General features: G+C 45.1%; 1 protein-coding gene across 4 annotated transcripts in view; it reads right to left on the bottom strand.

Annotated features, from left to right (window-relative positions):
- SECISBP2L (SECIS binding protein 2 like) overlaps nt 1-17,862 on the bottom strand; it is a 45,028-nt gene extending 27,166 nt beyond the window's left edge. For all 4 annotated transcript variants that reach the window (XM_044279619.1, XM_044279621.1, XM_044279620.1 and 1 more), the window contains exon 1: nt 17,615-17,862. In XM_044279619.1, coding sequence (XP_044135554.1) covers nt 17,615-17,632 — 18 coding nt within the window. In that variant the 5' untranslated portion in view covers nt 17,633-17,862. The remainder of the gene's footprint in view (nt 1-17,614) is intronic.
- Between the last annotated feature and the right edge of the window lie 2,099 nt (nt 17,863-19,961).

Here is a 19,961-nt window from a genome sequence, read left to right as displayed (position 1 = left end):
CCATTATTTCTATTAACCAGATTAACCCCATGACATCACTGTAATCCATCAGCAGATAAATATAGGCACTGTGAGCTGGTCCTGGGCGTATCAAACAAGAGCTGCAGGACACGTGCGAGGTCAGCATGCCAATTGCACGCTCCCTCAAACGTTGCGACATCTGTGGCATTGTGCTGTGTGATCAAACTGCACATTTCAGAGTGGCCTTTTATTGTGGGCAGTCTGAGGGTCCATTCACACGTCCGCAACTTCGTTCAATATTCATGCTGTCTAATCAGCACCTTGATATGCCACATCTGTGAGTTGGGATGGAATATCTCAGCAAAGGAGAAGTGCTCACTATCACAGATTTAGACAGATTTGTGAACAATATTTGAGAGTAATGGGTCTTTTGTGGTTGTAGAAAATGTTTCAGATCTTTGAGTTCAGCTCATGCAAAATGAGAGCAAAACCGAAAGTGTTGCATTTATATTTTTGTTCAGTATATATAAAATAAATATATATATACACACACACACACACACAATGATGGGAGTACAGTATGATAGACCCACGGCCAGACAGGAAGATGTGACTGACACAGGGGCTGGGTTTACGGGGTAGCACACGTGTGCATAAACACTAAGGGAGATTCTAAAAATCATAAGACCACACTATGCAGATGTCTGCCCTGCAATGAATGGTGAAATATTTCAGTTCAACCCCCATCCTACATAAAAGTGAGTGAAGCTCTGGGTGAAAGTGAGCTGTAAACTTCACGTAACACTAGATTAATCCAAATGAGTAATGCACAGATTTACTAAAGTATAATTTCTTTTTAATTCAGATTATATCTATAAAAACATGTCTCCTAGGTCCCATTAGGACAACCCCTGCCCATGGGCCTTATTAGGGAATATGGAGGTACTCCCCGGCCTCTGTGAGGATACAGGGCAACTGTTATTGTACATTCATATGAATGGGTGTTATGTAATAATATATTTCCCGGTACTTAGGTTTTTACAGCTGTTGAACCCCAAAAGATCGGGTGATCACAGCTTCAGTATAAAGCCTCATTCACACGTCAGAGTTTGATCAGTGATTTTGAGCCAAAACCAGGTGCGGATCTATACACAGAACAGGGGCAGATTTTTCCCTTAGGCCGAGTTCACACGAACGTGTGTGACCCGTGCTCGTGCTGCGGCCCGCAAATAGTGGGCCGCAATGCACGATCGCCGGCCGTAGGCCAGCCGCATCGGATCGCGGACCCATTCACTTTAATGGGTCCGCGATCCGCCTGTTCCGCTAAAAGATAGAACATGTTCTATCTTTTCGCGGAACGGAGGTACGGGACGTAACCCCACGGAAGCACTCCGTAGTGCTTCCGATGGGTCCCGTCCCGTGCGGCTGTTCCACGATTCCGGATTTGCAGACCCATTGAAGTGAATGGGTCTGCATCCGTGATGCGGAATGCACACGGAACGGTGGCCGTGTATTGCGGCCCTTGATTTGCGGGACGCAATACGGCCACAGATCACACACGTTCGTGTGAACTTAGCCTTATACCTTATGTCTGTGGACGCTCCAATCCTGGATTTGGCTCACAATCACTGATGGAAATCACTGACCAAACACAGACGTGTGAATGAGGCTTAATAAGGGAACATGCTACAATTTTACTCACATAAGTCCTAATAAGGAATGCCACAGGAAAATGTGAATTCCTAAAACAGTATTATATGTGAGAGCCTGGCTTATATGGGCACCTAAGCAGGAGAAATTCTCTATTACAATTGTTTTAACCCCTTATTGACCACAAATACCCCCTTTTTACCGACGTAAACAAAGTTGTTTTTTTTTTTAGCTAAACAGCTGGCTTTAATCAATCATGACATGTACCCAAAATGGAGCATTAAAAACTATAATTTGTCCTGCAAAAAATAAGACCTCACACAAGTACATTGATGAAAAAACAAAAAAAGTTATAGCTCTTGGAATGCGATAAAAAAAAAAAGTGTGTGGTAACTAAGGGGTTAATAGGGCTCACAGAGGATATGAAAGGAAGTTGCCTCAATAAGACCAGATCATCTCTATATGTTCTTGATTTAAAGGGGTTCTCTTGGTTTTTTAGAAAATTCTGCCTTCTGTCCAGTGGAAGAAAGATACCGTAGCGGCAGTTACCGCTCTGTTGCACCGCTAATGTCGCTATCTCTGCTGGGCTCCCTAAGGCTATGGACTCTTCTGCTCAGGCCCCAACCGAATGTATGCCCTTCCCTTCCTGTTCAGTTGCATTTAAAATACTGCAGCTGAACAGGAAGATAAAGGCACACATCTGGTCAGGAGAGAAGGAGAAGAGCCTGTGTGGGTGCAGCGGAGACAGCGGCATTGGGGCGCAACAGAGGGGTAACTGCCGCTACAGTATATTTCTTCCACAGAACAAAAGAAAGGGCGGATTTAATAAAAAGCCTGGGAAAAAAAATAAAAAATTCCTATTTCTATATCTAGTTCATCTGTTTCTGGTCTCCTGTGCTGTAAAACACTTTCCACTTAGAAATCCAAGATCTGTGCTCTTGTCTAATGGGTTATATTGCTAGATATGGAAAAATGTATTATACTACTATAATCTTAGTGCCTTTTGTCATAGTTACCAAAACACGCTGCTCAAAAAATAAATGTCCCTCTCCACCTGCAAAAATATATCTGTCACTAAGAACTCAAGAACTGAGTCATCGGGTCAAAAAGTGCGGAAGAACTATACGAAGAGAATAAGAAGAAGAACATCAGGAAAAGGAAATTAAGGGGTTTATATGTATGTGAAAATGTGATGATAAACCAGAGCTGCCCTGTCTACAGCAGGAAGTCCAGAAAATGGGAAAGGAAATAGAGATGAAGTGGACGTGGTTCTATGTAAATGCTGAACATACACGAAGGAGGCCACAATGCACATCTACACAACTTCATCTGGTCTACGAGGAAAAGACCTTCAAGTGATCTCATGACTGTCGCAAAACTGACACCACAGAGACTGCCATTACGTCAATTGTGACTTTTTCTCAGAGAATACCTGGATTTTAACAGTAATTTTTTAGTGGTCATTTAGCCTCAGCCTAAACTATCTCCTGATATCTCATATGGCAGAAGTTATCTGTGGGAATCTGACTGTCAAGTCCCACCTTTTATTAAAGAGAATGTGTCATCAGAAAATGACCTATTGTTTAAAACACATTTTTATGTTAAACTTTTTTTTATTGTTTTATTTTGGTGATTTTTTTTCCCCCATGTTACCAGTATATATATATATATATATATATATATATATATATATATATATATATAATTATTTTTGATCAAGACAGACCCTATTGACTTCTATGGGAGAGTCACAGGTCCATATATATATATATATATATATATATATATATTTGGGCACTGACACAAATTAGTATTTTTTTACCCGTTTACTAAAACATATTCAAGTTATAGTTATATAATGGACGTGGGCATAAAGTCCAGACTTTTAGCTTTCATTTGAGGGTATTCACATTAAAATTGGATGAAGGGTTTAGGAGTTTCAGCTCCTTTACACGTGGCACCTTGTTTTTAAAGGACCAAAAGTAATTTGACAACTGACTCAGAGGCTGTTTCGTGGGCAGGTGTGGGCAATTCCTTCATTATTTCATTCTCAATTAAGCACATAAAAGGCCTGGAGTTGATTTGAGGTGTGGTGGTGGCATTTTGAAGATTTTGCTGAGAAGTAAACATGCGGTCAAAGGAGCTCTCCATGCAGGTGAAACAAGCCATTCTTCATCTGCAAAAACAGAAAGAAAAAAAAACATCCGAGAAATTGCTACACTATTAGGAGTGGCAAAATCTACACTTTGGTACATCCTGGGAAAGAAAGCACTGGTGACCTCAACACTGCAAAAAGACCTGGACGCCCACGGAAGACAACAGTGGTGGATGATCGCAGAATAAATACCACGGTGAAGAGAAACAGCCAACCAAGTGAACAACACTCTCCAGGATATAGGCCTATCAATATCCAAATCTACCATAAAGACAAGACTGCATGAAAGTAAATACAGAGGGTTCACTGTACAGCGCAAGCCACTCATAAGCCTCAAGAAGAAGAAGGCCAGATTGGAGTTTGCTAAAAAAAAAAAAATCAGGCAGTCATTGCCAACAAAGGGTTTCCAACCAAGTATTAGAAATTAACATTTTATTTACAATTATTATTACTTTTGAGCCCCTGAAATGAAGAGATTGAATTAAAAAAAATGTGTCCAGCTAAACCAATATCAATTGATATGAGAAAGGATCATCTAATCGAAGAGTGTCCAGCAATATTGACCCCTTTAAAACATAACTTTTACTTATACATATTATTTAAAATAATACCACAGTGGTGGTTCACCAGTGAAACATTGTGAAACAGACAAAAAATGAAAAATAAATGAATATTATTCATTTATTTTTCATTTTTTGTCTGTTTCACAATGTTTCACTGGTGAACCACCACTGTGGTATTATTTTAAATAATATGTATAAGTAAAAGTTATGAATTAAAAAAATGCTTTCGTTCCTCACATATTTTAATGCAATCATTTTGTTCAACCTACTGAATTAGAGCTGAAAGTCTGAACTTCAACTGCATCTGAATTGTTTTGTTCAAAATCCATTGTGGTAATGTACAGAACAAAAATGTTAAAATTTTGGTCTCTGTCCAAATATATATGGACCTGACTGGGCATGCTCTGTGACCTGAGCAGAGGTCATTGTACAAGGGAAGAATAGATAAGCTCTGACAATCACCTATTGTCAATGGTGGATCCGGTCTTATCTACACACTAGTGTCATTGTCACCCAAGCAGAATTACAATGGCAAGTAACACCTGAGACGGCTACTGAAAAGTTACCTGTACAGAACAGAAACTCATGACCTATGATTAGACATGTGTGAAAATTGCAGGATTATATACATTTTTTTAAATCTAGATAGTAACATGGAAAAAAAATATATGATGTTGAACATGAAAATGTGATTTAAATAGGTAATTTTTTTATGACACACGAGGAACATTTTTTAAGAGACAAGCAAGACATATGCCTATACAGAGCACATCATAACATGCCTTCTACCCTCCACGGTTTCTCCAATAACATTATCCAACTCCTATATAATGACCCTCCCCCAATGCCCGGGCCCCTCGTATACATTATACTTACCCGCTTCGCTCTGGATCCCGGCATGGCTGCTGCTGCATCTCCCTGTCACGGGGATCAAAACATCCAGCGACGGGGGGAGCAGCCAATAGCAGGCTGCGACGGGAATGAGCCTCCCTAGCGTCACCATTGGCCATGCAAGGATCCAGAGCGACGCAGGTACCAGAGAGTAGGTAGGTATAATGTATAAGAGGGGCCCAGGCATTTGGGGGGGGGGGGGGGGGCATTATATGGATTGGATAACCCCTTTAACTTCTAAATGTTACCTTTAGATCGGCTATCTGACATAAAAGAAGAAAAAATTCCACAAGCCAGAAATTGTCACAAATAATAAAAGAATACTAATAATATCACCTCGCTTTCAGTGCTGCTGCAGTTTTGTTTGCTTGGTTTCAACAATGACGTCTCTGTATAGTCCACGTGACCGCGGCTGCCAAACACTAACCTGGCGCAGCGTCCAGAAGATGATGTCATGGCAGCAGCGTCAGAGTGGATCTGCAGGTGTCAGGCGATGAAATTGGCGATTATACATTCTTTTATCACTTTACGACGACTGCTGGCTTGGGTGAAATTTTTTTATAAGTCGGACAACTACTTTAGGAGGTATGTCCAGATAGGCTGTAAAAATAAAATCCGGGCACAAGTCACATTGCAAAGGATGAAATCTGTGCTGGAAATCACGGTATAAAATGACATGTTTAGATTTAAAATCGGCACCACTGGTCAATTTGTGCCACAGAATTTTTTTCAACAGAGCATGAAATCTCATGCCTTTTGCCAGGACTATGTTCAAATCTCCAGTGTGTACTCCACATGTGAACATACCTAAAACACTACAGGAAAATGACATATGCCTGCAATATGGCCGCCAGTCCTATGAATGCTTTTGAGCAAACCGGCTTGCACCAACTGTCTTCTAACCAGAAAGGGTTTGTCCTGTTTTTCGATAATGATTACCTATCCTCCGGGCAACACCCACCGTTAGCTGCCAACGCCAGAAACACAACAGTGGACAGAGCTGGAAGTAGAAGGATCCATCCACTGTGTGGTGGCAGTGCCAATCTGGCAGATAGGTCTGCAGGACAACCCCAAAAGATAGCGTTTCAAAAAGAATTTAATGCAACTTCACCCTACTTTATAAAAGGAGGGTTCAGGAACTGCGCCCACCAATCTCCAGAAGATGCCAGGGTGTTCCCTCTACTGAATGCCAACCCCGCTTAGCTTCAGTTTGGCTAATTAAGTTCTGCTGAAGACTCTCTTGCTGTATAACGTACATGAAAAGAATGTAGGTTATGTGCATAATGTGTGAAATGCTGCAAATATGTAAGACGTGAATATACGGTAAAGATTGGACTGGCGGGAATTCCTAAAGCTCATATTTATAGAAATGCTGACACATTCTTCAAATAGAACGTAAATGTCACATTGCAATTATTTCCTTTCTGTTTTTATTCTGAATAACTTCCGTATTCTACTCCCATCAGGTTCGTCTGCACTCATCCATCACTGAGACGTGTCCCCTTACAGCAATCTTATGGGGGTTGTACTCCTGGATACAACATGGTACAGGATGTGACCGTTATGGATGGTTTAGTGCCAGCAAACTTATCGATTATAGAACCAGTATGGGGACGCTCTGCTTTAGGCTACATACAGTCATGTGAAAAAATTAGGACACCCTTTGAAAGCATGTGGTTTTTTGTAACATTTTTAATAAAAGGTTATTTCATCTCCGTTTCAACAATACAGAGAGATTAAAGTAATCCAACTAAACAAAGAAAACTGAAGAAAAGTCTTTTCAAGATCTTCTGTAAATGTCATTCTACAAAAATGCCTATTCTAACTGAGGAAAAAGATAGGACACCCTCACATGTATTCCCTCTTAAATTGGCTCAGATCTCACACAGGTATATCACACCAGGTGCACATAATTAGTAGATCGTTACTCTGCATGTTGAATGAGGCTTGCCCTATTTAAACCTCAGACATTTAGTTTGGTGTGCTCCTGACTGTTGAAGTGAGAGTGAGCACCATGGTGAGAGCAAAAGAGCTGTCAGAGGACTTCAGAAAAAAGATTGTAGCAGCCTATGAGTCTGGGAAGGGATTTAAAAAGATCTCAAAAGATTTTGAAATCAGCCATTCCACTGTCCGGAAGATAGTCTACAAGTGGAGGGCTTTCAAAACAACTGCCAACATGCCCAGGACTGGTCGCCCCAGCAAGTTCACCCCAAGAGCAGACCGCAAGATGCTAAAAGAGGTCTCCAAAAACCCTAAAGTGTCATCTCGAGAACTACAGCAGGCTCTGGCTACTGTTGATGTAGAAGTACATGCCTCTACAATCAGAAAGAGACTGTACAAGTTTAACTTGCATGGGAGGTGTGCAAGGAGGAAACCTTTGCTTTCCAAGAGAAACATCGAGGCCAGACTGACATTTGCCAGAGATAAAGTTGACAAAGACCAGGACTTCTGGAATAATGTTCTTTGGACAGATGAGTCCAAAATTGAATTATTTGGACACAACAGCAGAGGACATGTTTGGCGTAAACCAAACACAGCATTCCAAGAAAAGAACCTCATACCAACTGTGAAGCATGGAGGTGGAAGTGTCATGGTTTGGGGCTGCTTTGCTGCAGCAGGACCTGGTCAGCTCACCATCATAGAATCCACGATGAATTCTACTGTGTATCAGAAGGTGCTTGAAGAACATGTGAGACCATCAGTTAGAAAATTAAAGCTGAAGCGGAACTGGACCATGCAACATGACAATGACCCAAAACATACTAGTAAATCAACCAAAGATTGGCTGAAAAAGAAGAAATGGAGAGTCCTGGAATGGCCAAGTCAAAGTCCAGATTTGAATCCCATTGAGATGCTGTGGGGTGACTTGAAAAGGGCTGTACGTGCAAGAAACCCCTCAAACATCTCACAGCTGAAAAAGTTCTGCATTGAGGAGTGGGGTAAAATTTCCTCAGACCGATGTCGAAGACTGGTAGATGGCTACAAGAACCGTCTCACTGCAGTTATTTCAGCCAAAGGAGGTAACACTCGCTATTAGGGGCAAGGGTGTCCTATCTTTTTCCTCAGTTAGAATAGGCATTTTTGTAGAATGACATTTACAGAAGATCTTGAAAAGACTTTTCTTCAGTTTTCTTTGTTTAGTTGGATTACTTTAATCTCTCTGTATTGTTGAAACGGAGATGAAATAACCTTTTATTAAAAATGTTACAAAAAACCACATGCTTTCAAAGGGTGTCCTAATTTTTTCACATGACTGTATGTGTTCTGCAAATTGCGGATCCGCAAAAAAATAAATAAATACAGAACGGACACGGGGGCATTTTTTAAATAACAATTTAAAACATGTTTTAGGTGATCTTATACAGTAGATTAATAAAATTAATGGGGCAACCCTTAAAACTAATTAATAGAGAAATGCCTAGAGTGGCTACAACCATGAGACGTATTAGGTCTGTGTGTATAGGTTTTGAGCCTGTGGACATAAACAAGAGTTCTCTCATTCACTTACAGCAAACACAGATCTTAAAAATGGTGAGGAACTGAAGGTTGTAGAACTACATTATTCACAGAAACCTGGAAAACCTAAATATCAGAGGTGCACAACATTTTGTGGTCTTAGGACCACACTGTCCAACTGTACAATTCACAAGGGCCTCAATAAAACTTAGAGGAATCCACACTTATTAACAAAGTATACCATAACTGTCTGATACTATAGGAATCCCCAAAATATGCCACCTAGTGGGAACATTAGGGTCGCCTGCTCCTTTATAATATCTGTTTGAGGCATCCCTCAAGTGATGTTCTAGCGAGTGTAGAATGGACAGCACACAGAATGCAGACAATACTGATTCCATATGAATTGTCTGCTTTTAGTAGACTGAACACTGTACTCTTCTGAGCGCATGACCCAGAGACTCCGAGCAGGAACGTTCCTTTAAGTTGCTTGAAATGAAAACTTACAGTTCTATAACATATGGGTGCTCCCCGTGACAGGGCCAGCCCCAGGGTGCTCCCCGTGACAGGGCCAGCCCCAGGGTGCTCCCCGTGACAGGGCCAGCCCCAGGGTGCTCCCCGTGACAGGGCCAGCCCCAGGGTGCTCCCCGTGACAGGGCCAGCCCCAGGGTGCTCCCCATGACAGGGCCAGCCCCAGGGTGCTCCCCATGACAGGGCCAGCCCCAGGGTGCTCCCCATGACAGGGCCAGCCCCAGGGTGCTCCCCATGACAGGGCCAGCCCCAGGGTGCTCCCCATGACAGGGCCAGCCCCAGGGTGCTCCCCATGACAGGGCCAGCCCCAGGGTGCTCCCCATGACAGGGCCAGCCCCAGGGTGCTCCCCATGACAGGGCCAGCCCCAGGGTGCTCCCCATGACAGGGCCAGCCCCAGGGTGCTCCCCATGACAGGGCCAGCTTTCCAGAAGAACTGGTGACTACCTTATTGTCTGTCATGACAATTCTGCAGGCAACTGCACAACAAAAACTGTTCTCTAGTGTAAGAACCAGAACAAGCTTTCTGGACTATTTAAAGGAGTTTTCTACGTTGTATATAATCACTACAAACAAATGGGTAATACAGAAGTAGACAGCTTACTAACAAATAGTCTTCAGAAGTATTCTGTTTTCTCCATTTCTGAAGCCATACCTTCTTGCCATCCAACCCTTTCTCCTGATAGCCCTGCGATTCCCTTCATGAAAATGGACACTGATTGGGAGTGCACGTGACAACACCCTGTCCATCTGCACCTCCCATAGAAGCACACTTCACCAGCGCCAGTTTCCTCATAGTCCAGGAAGAAAACTGGTGCAAGTGCAATGCATTTCACTGGGAGGCTTGATTGAGAATTGATGAGGTTGAGTCATGAGCCCCTCGGAATCCAATTTTCAGCCTGGAAGCAGCAGAACTATCCTGAGAAAGGATAGGATGGCAAGGAGAGAGAGAATAGTATATACACTCACCTAAAGAATTATTAGGAACACTTGTTCTATTTCTCATTAATGCGATTATCTAGTCAACCAATCACATGGCAGTTGCTTCAATGCATGTAGGGTTGTGGTCCTGGTCAAGACAATCTCCTGAACTCCAAACTGAATGTCAGAATGGGAAAGAAAGGTGGGCTACAACAGCAGAAGACCCCACCGGGTACCACTCATCTCCACTACAAATAGGAAAAAGAGGCTACAATTTGCACGAGCTCACCAAAATTGGACTGTTGAAGACTGGAAAAATGTTGCCTGGTCTGATGAGTCTCGATTTCTGTTGAGACATTCAAATGGTAGAGTCTGAATTTGGCGTAAACAGAATGAGAACATGTATCCATCATGCCTTGTTACCACTGTGCAGGCTGGTGGTGGTGTAATGGTGTGGGGGATGTTTTCTGGGCACACTTTAGGCCCCTTAGTACCAATTGGCCATCGTTTAAATGCCACGGGCTACCTGAGCATTGTTTCTGATCATGTCCATCCCTCATGACCACCATGTACCCATCCTCTGATGGCTACTTCCAGCAGGATAATGCACCATGTCACAAAGCTCAAATCATTTCAAATTGGTTTCTTGTACATGACAATGAGTTCACTGTACTAAAATGGCCCCCACAGTCACCAGATCTCAACCCAATAGAGCATCTTTGGGATGTGGAGATCCCTCAAATCTCCATCAACTGCAAGATGCTATCCTATTAATATGGGCCAACATTTCTAAAGAATGCTATCAGCACCTTGTTGAATCAATGCCACGTAGAATTAAAGGGAACCTGTCACCGGGATTTTGGCCATAGAGCTGGGGAGATGGGCTGCTAGATGGTCGCTAGCACATCTGCAATACCCAGTCCCCCAAAGCTCTCTGTGCTTTTATTGTGTTAAAAAAAAGTTTTGATCGATATGCAAATGAACCTCATATGTGTCCTGTATCCGGAGAGGAGTCCAGCGGAAAGGAGCCCAGCACCGCCCCGCGTCCTCCGAATCTCCTCCTTGCTGGCTGACGTCACAGAGCTGGAGGGCCGAAATCTCGCGATGCGCGAGCTAGCGCATGCGTAGTTCGTTCCCTGTGCTGATGCCAGCACAGGGAATGAACATGATGCCGACACTGTGCATCCGCTAGCCCGCGCATCGCGAGATTTCAGCGCTCCAGCTCTGTGACGTCAGCCATCAAGGAGGAGATTCGGAGGACGCGAGGCGGTGCTGGGCTCCTTTCCGCTGGACTCATCTCCGGATACAGGACACATATGAGGTTCATTTGCATATCGATCAAAACGTTTTTTCAGTTCTGAAGGCAAAAGGGGGTCCAACACCGTATTAGTATGGTGTTCCTAATAATTCTTTAGGTGAGTGTAGAAGTGTATAGGGTAATATATCTTAAGTGTTGAACAAAGTCAGTCACTTGCAATACAGACCCCAGGGGGAAACAAGGGAAAAAGAGCGCACCACCCAGAGTGATGGCGATTAAATGACACTAATTGTATCATAAAACGATGGCGTGATTAACAGATAATGAGTACTCAAAATAAAAACTGTGAATGAACACAGATATAGAGAAACACACAAGGATAAAACCATATGAAGTATAGGATAAAATAAATAGTAAAGTTAATGATAAAAGTAATGGTGAAATGCCCCTCGGGACAATTTCATAAAAGTAGCACTCAGTTCACTGGGGGGTAGTCATCAGGATAAGCACATAACACTTGTGACTTAAACCCCCCCGGCCAGGATCGCATGTAGAGTCATAGTGACGGAAGGCCTTTAATATAAATATGTGGCTCAACGCGTTTCGGGGATAACAATTCCCCTTCTTCAGGAGCAATACATAACCAAATATCATGAAGACAAAAGAATTTATACCTTGATATCATTATATCATAACAGATAGTAGAATATATAATAAAATAGGCCAGTTAATGACTTATAGTAGTTAATAACTTAAATCTGAGGTAATTCTTTATCTAAGGCCAAAAAGTATAGGACCGGAACAGATATATTACCCTATACACTTCTATATACTATCTTCTCAAGTATCTGTAGCTACAAACACTTTGTTGAGCTGCCTTCCCCTCTCTCTCTTCTTCTGCACGACCTGAACCACCTCTGTCAGCGCCCAGATTTTTCATTCCTTTGGGATACACTGTGATCTCTAAGTGTCTGAATTAACTTCCTTTTTTTTCTGTTCTATTTTTAAGAAGAGAGAGAAAACAGTGCCACACTTCTGAAGAATATTAGTAAGCTGCCTGTATCCCCTTTATTCTGTACAGGTCTCGGTCTCCGTGTTGTTTGCCGTGCTTTTTTTGTTTTTGCTTTTTTCCCCCAGACAGGGGAATTGTCTAACAAACACGCTGGACTACAAACACCAACAGACCAGACATACCACACAGTAGGGAAAGGAAGGTGACATCGAGATGACATGGGGGAGACATCGATCTCCCACTAGGTGGCCCTCAAGGACTGGGCAGATGGAACATCCAGGACAGGAGCAAGGCTCCACCACCAACTGAGGCTGGAGGACAACTGACTCCATCCTACAAGCCACAGGCAATAAAAACACCAAGTGACCACATCGAGCACAAGACAGAGAAGGAACCAGGAGAGGAAAGCAAAGACATGCTGCAAAACAACACGTTGCCCCTGGCAACCAGCATGCACGGCTAACGTGTCACGGCGCACAACAAGACCGAGAAACAGCCGTGACATATTCACTCTTTTGTACTGATTATATACAAGGCGGACAACCCTTTCAACATGTGTCTTAGGGGAGAAAGGGAGGGATGGGGACAAACTGCAGTCAAATCTGACCTTTCCACTGATCGTGTAATATATTCTTTCCTTCTTTCTACCTTTTTGTCGGGGTATTCCCACCTTTGACCTTAGGGTATGCCATAAGCCTCTGATGGATGTGGGTCCTGGCGCTGGTACTTGTACCTACCTCCAGAAAAGGGGTCACCTGCCTAGCGAGATGGAGAATGACTGGGAGTTAGCCGACCACATGTACACAGCCATTTCTATGACTCCCATAAGAATAGAGGGAACAGCACAAGTGCACAGCCATTGCCCAATCATTGTCTACCAGGGGGTATTCCAGCTCTTTGAAATTGATGACCTATCTTACGGGTAGGTAATTAATATGAGAGTGGTGGGGGTCTTACTCCTGGCAATCGCTGATCAGCTGTTTTTGTGAATGGGAGCTGAACTCCAGTAGATAGTGGACGGTGCCTTCTACTTCTAGCTCCAACAGCTGTTTAGTTCCCGACGTGGGTACTGCCGAAAAATGCTGATTGGTGGGGGTTCTATCTGGAGGCTGGAATACCCCTTTAATATGATTTCAAAGTTCTTGGAAGTACATAGAACAAGAGACTAGGGCTTTAAAACTCATTAATTGTAGGCACCTTTATTTATAAGATGTCAGTACCACCGCACTTTACAATCAGAGATGTGTTTGTAGCTTTTTATTATATGTTTGTACACTTATTCTTTACATCACAGCCAACTTGCTTGCACAGATAGGAGTACAGCAATTCATGCTCTTTTGGACGTCTGCTAGTGCAGCAGCTGTAAGTGAACCCCAGCCTTTGTCTTTTGTGTAGCTCTTGGTGACAGAAGATGTCGCTAGCAGGAACAGGCTGGTAAGCCGCCCAAGGACAGGGTACTGTATATATTTAGATAAAGAAAATGCTTTTGTCTATTGTCATTTACATTCAGCTGGATGTCAGCAAATGTAGAGCATTGTATGGCCACGCTACTAGAAGCAAGTGTCTCAGAGCTGTCACACTGAGGAGTATTCGAAACTTCAAAAATTTCACAGGCTATAGTAACATGACAAGTCACATGCCTCTCGGCGAAAATCAATTACCGCCAATCATATGTAAAATTCTATTTAAAGGTTTTCAGTGTTAAGACTTCCTTGAGTGAGTGAAGCTGAAGGAATGCTAGCCATGTAGCCAAACAGGAAACCAGCACACTCCGCGAAACAACTACCTACTGGCTGACCAGCGCTCGCTAGGTTGACCCATCACAATGACTGAAATGTTACATCCGGAAACTTGCTGTAAGTAAAGGGGTAGCAGTTCCACACAATGCTAGAGAGACGGATTCTACCTAGTATAGTTATTCGGCACCGAATACAGAGCGCTCATAAGATGGCAAAATGCTTTTGTTTGCGACATGAAACTTATGGCAGTTTTATGCCATTCACAATGTTACAGAAGTGTAAAAGTTAGGAACGAGGCGATCAAAACGCAGTGTAATACAGCACCAGCAGAGCGTATGAGATTAGAAAAAAGTAAAGTGTGCGTGACATTTATCTAAGGTGCGGAAATTGGATTTTGACATCAATTGTTGTTGCTTTTTTATGGGGGCAGATTTCACCCTTTCCAATGGAAGAGTGAGATCTGCAGCAAAACTGCATCAAATACCACATAAAAGCGCCCCAAAACCGTGGATTTACGTGCGGTGTTGGTGCAGGTGCAGCCACCCTAAGGCCTCATGCAGGTCCTTGCCCGTATTGCGGCCCGCAAACAGCGGGTCTGCAATATATGGGCACCAGCCATGTGAGCACCATATCACTTGAATGGGTTCGCAGAAAGGAGGCAGAGATCAGAAGCCCACGAAAGCACTACGGAGCGCTTCCGTGGCTTTTCTGTCCGTGGCTCCACACCACAAAGATGTAGTGTATGCACTACTTTTTGAGTTGTGGACCATCGGTTGGTGAAAACCATGTATCGTTTTCTTTTCACTTCGCACATATGTGCTACTTTGTATCACATAAAACCCCAATAAAATACATTTAAGTTTGTGGGTGTAACGTGAAAAAATTGTGGAAAGTTTAAGGGGTATGAATACTTTTTCAAGGCACTGTATATAATGGTGGATTTCCTGCTGTAGAATTGCAGACAGGAAACCCACACACTACATAAAAAACCTGCACTTTTTATTGATGTCTATGAAATTTCTTGCCAGTCCAATACAAAATGAACTATTCTCCTGGATGTGTAAGCTGCTCCTAAGGCCTCATGCACACGACCGTGTCATGGGGGCGGAGCGGCAGTCCGGAGGCACACGATCACTAGCGGCAGGACGGATCCGGCCGGCTGTTCACCCGACGGAACAGCCTGCCGGAGGTCCGTGCCGCTAGTGTGAAGGTAGCCTAAGATGGATCAGGATCCTGATCAGTCTTAAAATGCAATCAGTTGGCATACGTTTTGCCGGTTTCCTCTGCCGCAAGTGTGAAAGTACCCTAACTAGTCCGGAATAGATCCTGGAAGCTGTAAATCACTTTCTATGACGAGGACAGGAGTTTCTTCTGGGTCCTGTACAATACAGACAGAGTACCAGAAAACTAAAATGGAGCCACCGTCACCTGGTGTCCAAAGGAGCAGCTCATCCTGGAACAGACACAGGGCAGTACAGGACATGTAGTACCGCACTGAACTGTAGAGGGGCGCTACTAGACAACTAATACAGGGGTTTTACCAGGTTGGATCTGATCATGAGGCATTGAATGCAGAGTCTGGTTTCAGCTTCTAATAGCCAGGAAAGAACATTGTATGCTGGGGGGCCACTGTACTATGTAACATACCGCTCCGACGTGCTCGCTTCATCTGAATGTATATAGAAGACACAGAGTACAAGGTACTGACCAGATCGATGCCAAGAAAACCAACGCCACTTCCTGATCTGACAATAGAAATACCACAAGTAAAACACAGGTTGTGTAACGTTCTGCTACACCGTGTTATCCCATGTAGCAGACTGCACACAGCTGGGAGATTATGCATCGCCAGCAGCTGTGAGACTACAACTCCCAGCAATTCCTAGGAGTCTTACTTGTTGTAGTCTCACAACTCAAAAGCCACCAGTTGCAGATCAAGCTCAGATTATTAGTGATAAGGACATTCAACGGCACAACTGGGCGTCCAGTGCAGATGAGTGCCTAGTGCCAGTCTTACCATGAGCCAGCAACGACAGCGCTAAACATGTCTGCAGCATACAGATCCATAGCATGTGCTCCGCCAGGTCACAGCCACATAGACTCCTATATCAGGGAACTAGTCCCAGAGAGGCGATTCTGATCCAGGGCACTGGTCACTAGTGATCCCACACATTAGCCGGGTGTCTGACACATACAGGAATACTCAGGGACAGGACGGACATGTCACTAGTGATCCCGCACATTAGCCGGGGGTCTGACATACAGGAATACTCAGGGACAGGGCAGCAGCCGGTGACAGACAAGTCACTAGTGATCCCACACATTAGCCGGGTGTCTGACACATACAGGAATACTCAGGGACAGGATGGACATGTCACTAGTGATCCCGCACATTAGCCGGAGGTCTGACATACAGGAATACTCAGGGACAGGGCAGCAGCCGGTGACAGACAAGTCACTAGTGATCCCGCACATTAGCCGTGTATCATTCTGACATACAGGAATACCCAGGGACAGGGCGACAGCTGGTGACTGACAGGGCACTGGTCACTAGTGATCACGCAGTTTAGCCGGGCGTCTGACATACAGGAATACCCAGGGACAAGGTGGCAGCCGGTAACAGACAGGACAGACGGGTCACTAGTGATCCCGCACAATAGCTGGGCATCTGACATACAGGAATACTTAGGGACAGGGCGGCAGCTGGTGACTGACAGGGCACTGGTCACTAGTGATCCCGCATGTTATTCCGGGCGTCTGACATACAGGAATACTCAGGGACAGGGCAGCAGCCTGTGACAGACGAGTCACTAGTGATCCCGCACAATAGCTGGGCATCTGACATACAGAAATACTTAGGGACAGGGCGGCAGCTGGTGACTGACAGGGCACTGGTCACTAGTGATCCCGCATGTTTATTCCGGGGCGTCCTGACATACAGGAATACTCAGGGACAGGGCAGCAGCCTGTGACAGACGAGTCACTAGTGATCCCGCACAATAGGGCGACAGCTGGTGACTGACAGGGCACTGGTCACTAGTGATCCCACACATTAGCCGGGCGTCTGACATACAGGAATACCCAGGGACAGGGCGTCAGCTGGTGACTGACAGGGCACTGGTCACTAGTGATCCCACACATTAGCCGGGCATCTGACATACAGGAATACCCAGGGACAGGACGGCAGCCGGTGACTGACAGGGCACTGGGTATACAATACAATTCTACACATATATGTTGTGATCAGAACACAATAGTTACCAGTTCTGATCCATAAGCCAAATCACTGTAAGGAAGGAGATGATCCGACCATGAAACCTCACAGCCATCATGTATAAAGCCCCTCACTGTCAGTGCCCACCATAACAAAGTCACCCAGTGGTTCGCCATGGGTTAAGCAGATGTCAATCATGACACATAAGGCAGCAGAAGGGTTAAGCCTGTGCTGTACCATAACAGACACGGGGCGGCGGGTGTACCTGCTCGTTTATCTCCATGGTTGCTGGGCCTCACCACAAGCAGCGGCCTGGCGGCGGGTCCCTTCGGGCTCTGCGTCTCTCGGCCTATGAGGGGGAATTCCCGGTAGCAGCTTCTCCCATCTTATCCCTGCCAGGGTTCCTCCTTACTGTATCGGGGATGTTGCTCCCTCCGCTCGGCCTCAGCCCACACCCCACCCCGAGCCGCCCAGCTACGTAACACCCGCCGAACTGGCGGCCCTGGGCGGAGCAGCGAGCTCAGTGACAGGGAGTCAGCTGTGACGGAGGCCGGCCAGGCCCGCACTCAGCACAACGCGAAGCCGCTGTCATTAGCCTCCCACATGGAGACGCCGCTGCTCTGCGCCCTGTGGCCGCCTGTAAACCTCTGTACTGTGTACACATAGACGTTTGTCGCCAGATGCAGCGAGACTAGGGGGCATTTACTCATCTGACGACCACCTTAGGCTGGTGCCACCCTATGTATACATTTCACCCAACCAACTTTTTGTCTTTTCAGAGAACATTGACAACATTGACCCTATCATCCATTAAAAGTGACAACCAGGGGCGTAGCTATAGGGGGTGCAGAGGTAGCAGTCGCTACCGGGCCCAGGAGCCTGAGGGGCCCAAAGACCCTTGTACCACATGAGAAGACAACTGTTTTATAGAAGGTGCATGCTGGTCAAGTTACACCTCTGGCTGGAGGGAAGATGTTAGGTCAACAATTTTAAATTTTTGCCTCATGCAGCAGGAAGACAATGTGCTTCCCTGCCCCTGGCCACAAAGCAATGAGCGATGGGGGGCCCAAGCTGAACTCTTGCACCAGGGAGGCTAGTCCTGAGCTGGAACATCCTAGTAAATATGCCTGTTTGGCTAATATTAGGGATGAAAGCCCAGGGTCAGCAACACTGCAGTTACTTTTAACTTATAAATGACAAACCGCTGAAATCAACTCACCTGTCTCTACTTTATCCTGCCGTTAGTATGGGCAGCATAAAGTTGATGACAGGTTCCCTTTAAATAAGTGGCTCAGAAGCTGGTGCAGGAAGGAAGGGTTTGGGTTCATGGCGAACTGGGCAGACTTCTCTGTCGGTTACAGGCTCTACAGTAGGGACCGGCTGCACCTTCATGGGTGCAACTGCCCTGGGGGAAAAAATGGTTAGACGGCTGGAGGAGCTTTTAACCGCTTCCCGACCGCCGAACTCACGGATGCGTCCGGAAGGTGGTTGATTCATTCCTCCTGGACGCATCCGTGCGTCATCTCGCGATAGCCGAGATTTCCTGTGTGCTGTGTGCGCGCGTGTTTTGATAACAGCGTCTAATATACCTGCTACCTGGTCCTCTGGTGGTCCCTTTTGTTTAGATCGACCACCAGAGGACACAGGCAGCTCAGTAAAGTAGCACCAAACACCACTACACTACACCCCCCCTGTCACTTATTAACCCCTTATGAACCCCTAATCACCCCATATAGACTCCCTGATCACCCCCCTGTCATTGATCACCCCCCTGTAAGGCTCCATTCAGACGTCCGTATGATTTTTACGGATCCACGGATACATGGATCGGATCCGCAAAACGCATACGGACGTCTGAATGGAGCCTTACAGGGGGTGATCAATGACAGAGGGGTGATCACCTATATAGACTCCCTGATCACCCCCATCATTGATCACCCCCCTGTAAGGCTCCATTCAGACGTCCGTATGATTTTTACGGATCCACGGATACATGGATCGGATCCGCAAAACGCATACAGACGTCTGAATGGAGCCTTACAGGGGGTGATAAATGACAGAGGGGTGATCACCTATATAGACTCCCTGATCACCCCCATCATTGATCACCCCCCTGTAAGGCTCCATTCAGACATCCGTATGATTTTTACGGATCCACGGATACATGGATCGGATACGCAAAACGCATACGGACGTCTGAATGGAGCCTTACAGGGGGGTGATCACCTCATATACACTCCCTGATCACCCCCTGTCATTGATCACCCCCCTGTAAGGCTCCATTCAGACGTCCGTATGTGTTTTGTGGATCCGATCCATGTATCCGTGGATCCGTAAAAATCATACGGACATCTGAATGGAGCCTTACAGGAGGGTGCCCAATGACAGGGGGGTGATCAATGACAGGGGGGTGATCAGGGAGTCTATATGGGTGATCACCCCCCTGTCATTGATCACCCCCCCTGTAAGGCTCCATTAAAATCTCACATGAACTGACCATACCCCTCACGGAATCCAAATGCGTAAAATTTTTTATACATTTATGTTCCAGACTTCTTCTCACGCTTTAGGGCCCCTAAAATGCCAGGCCAGTATAAATACCCCACATGTGA

This window comes from Bufo gargarizans, chromosome 2 (genome assembly GCF_014858855.1).
Source record: "Bufo gargarizans isolate SCDJY-AF-19 chromosome 2, ASM1485885v1, whole genome shotgun sequence".
Taxonomy (NCBI): domain Eukaryota; kingdom Metazoa; phylum Chordata; class Amphibia; order Anura; family Bufonidae; genus Bufo; species Bufo gargarizans.
Note: the sequence above shows the minus strand (reverse complement) of the source record. Positions and strands in the feature narration are given on the sequence as shown.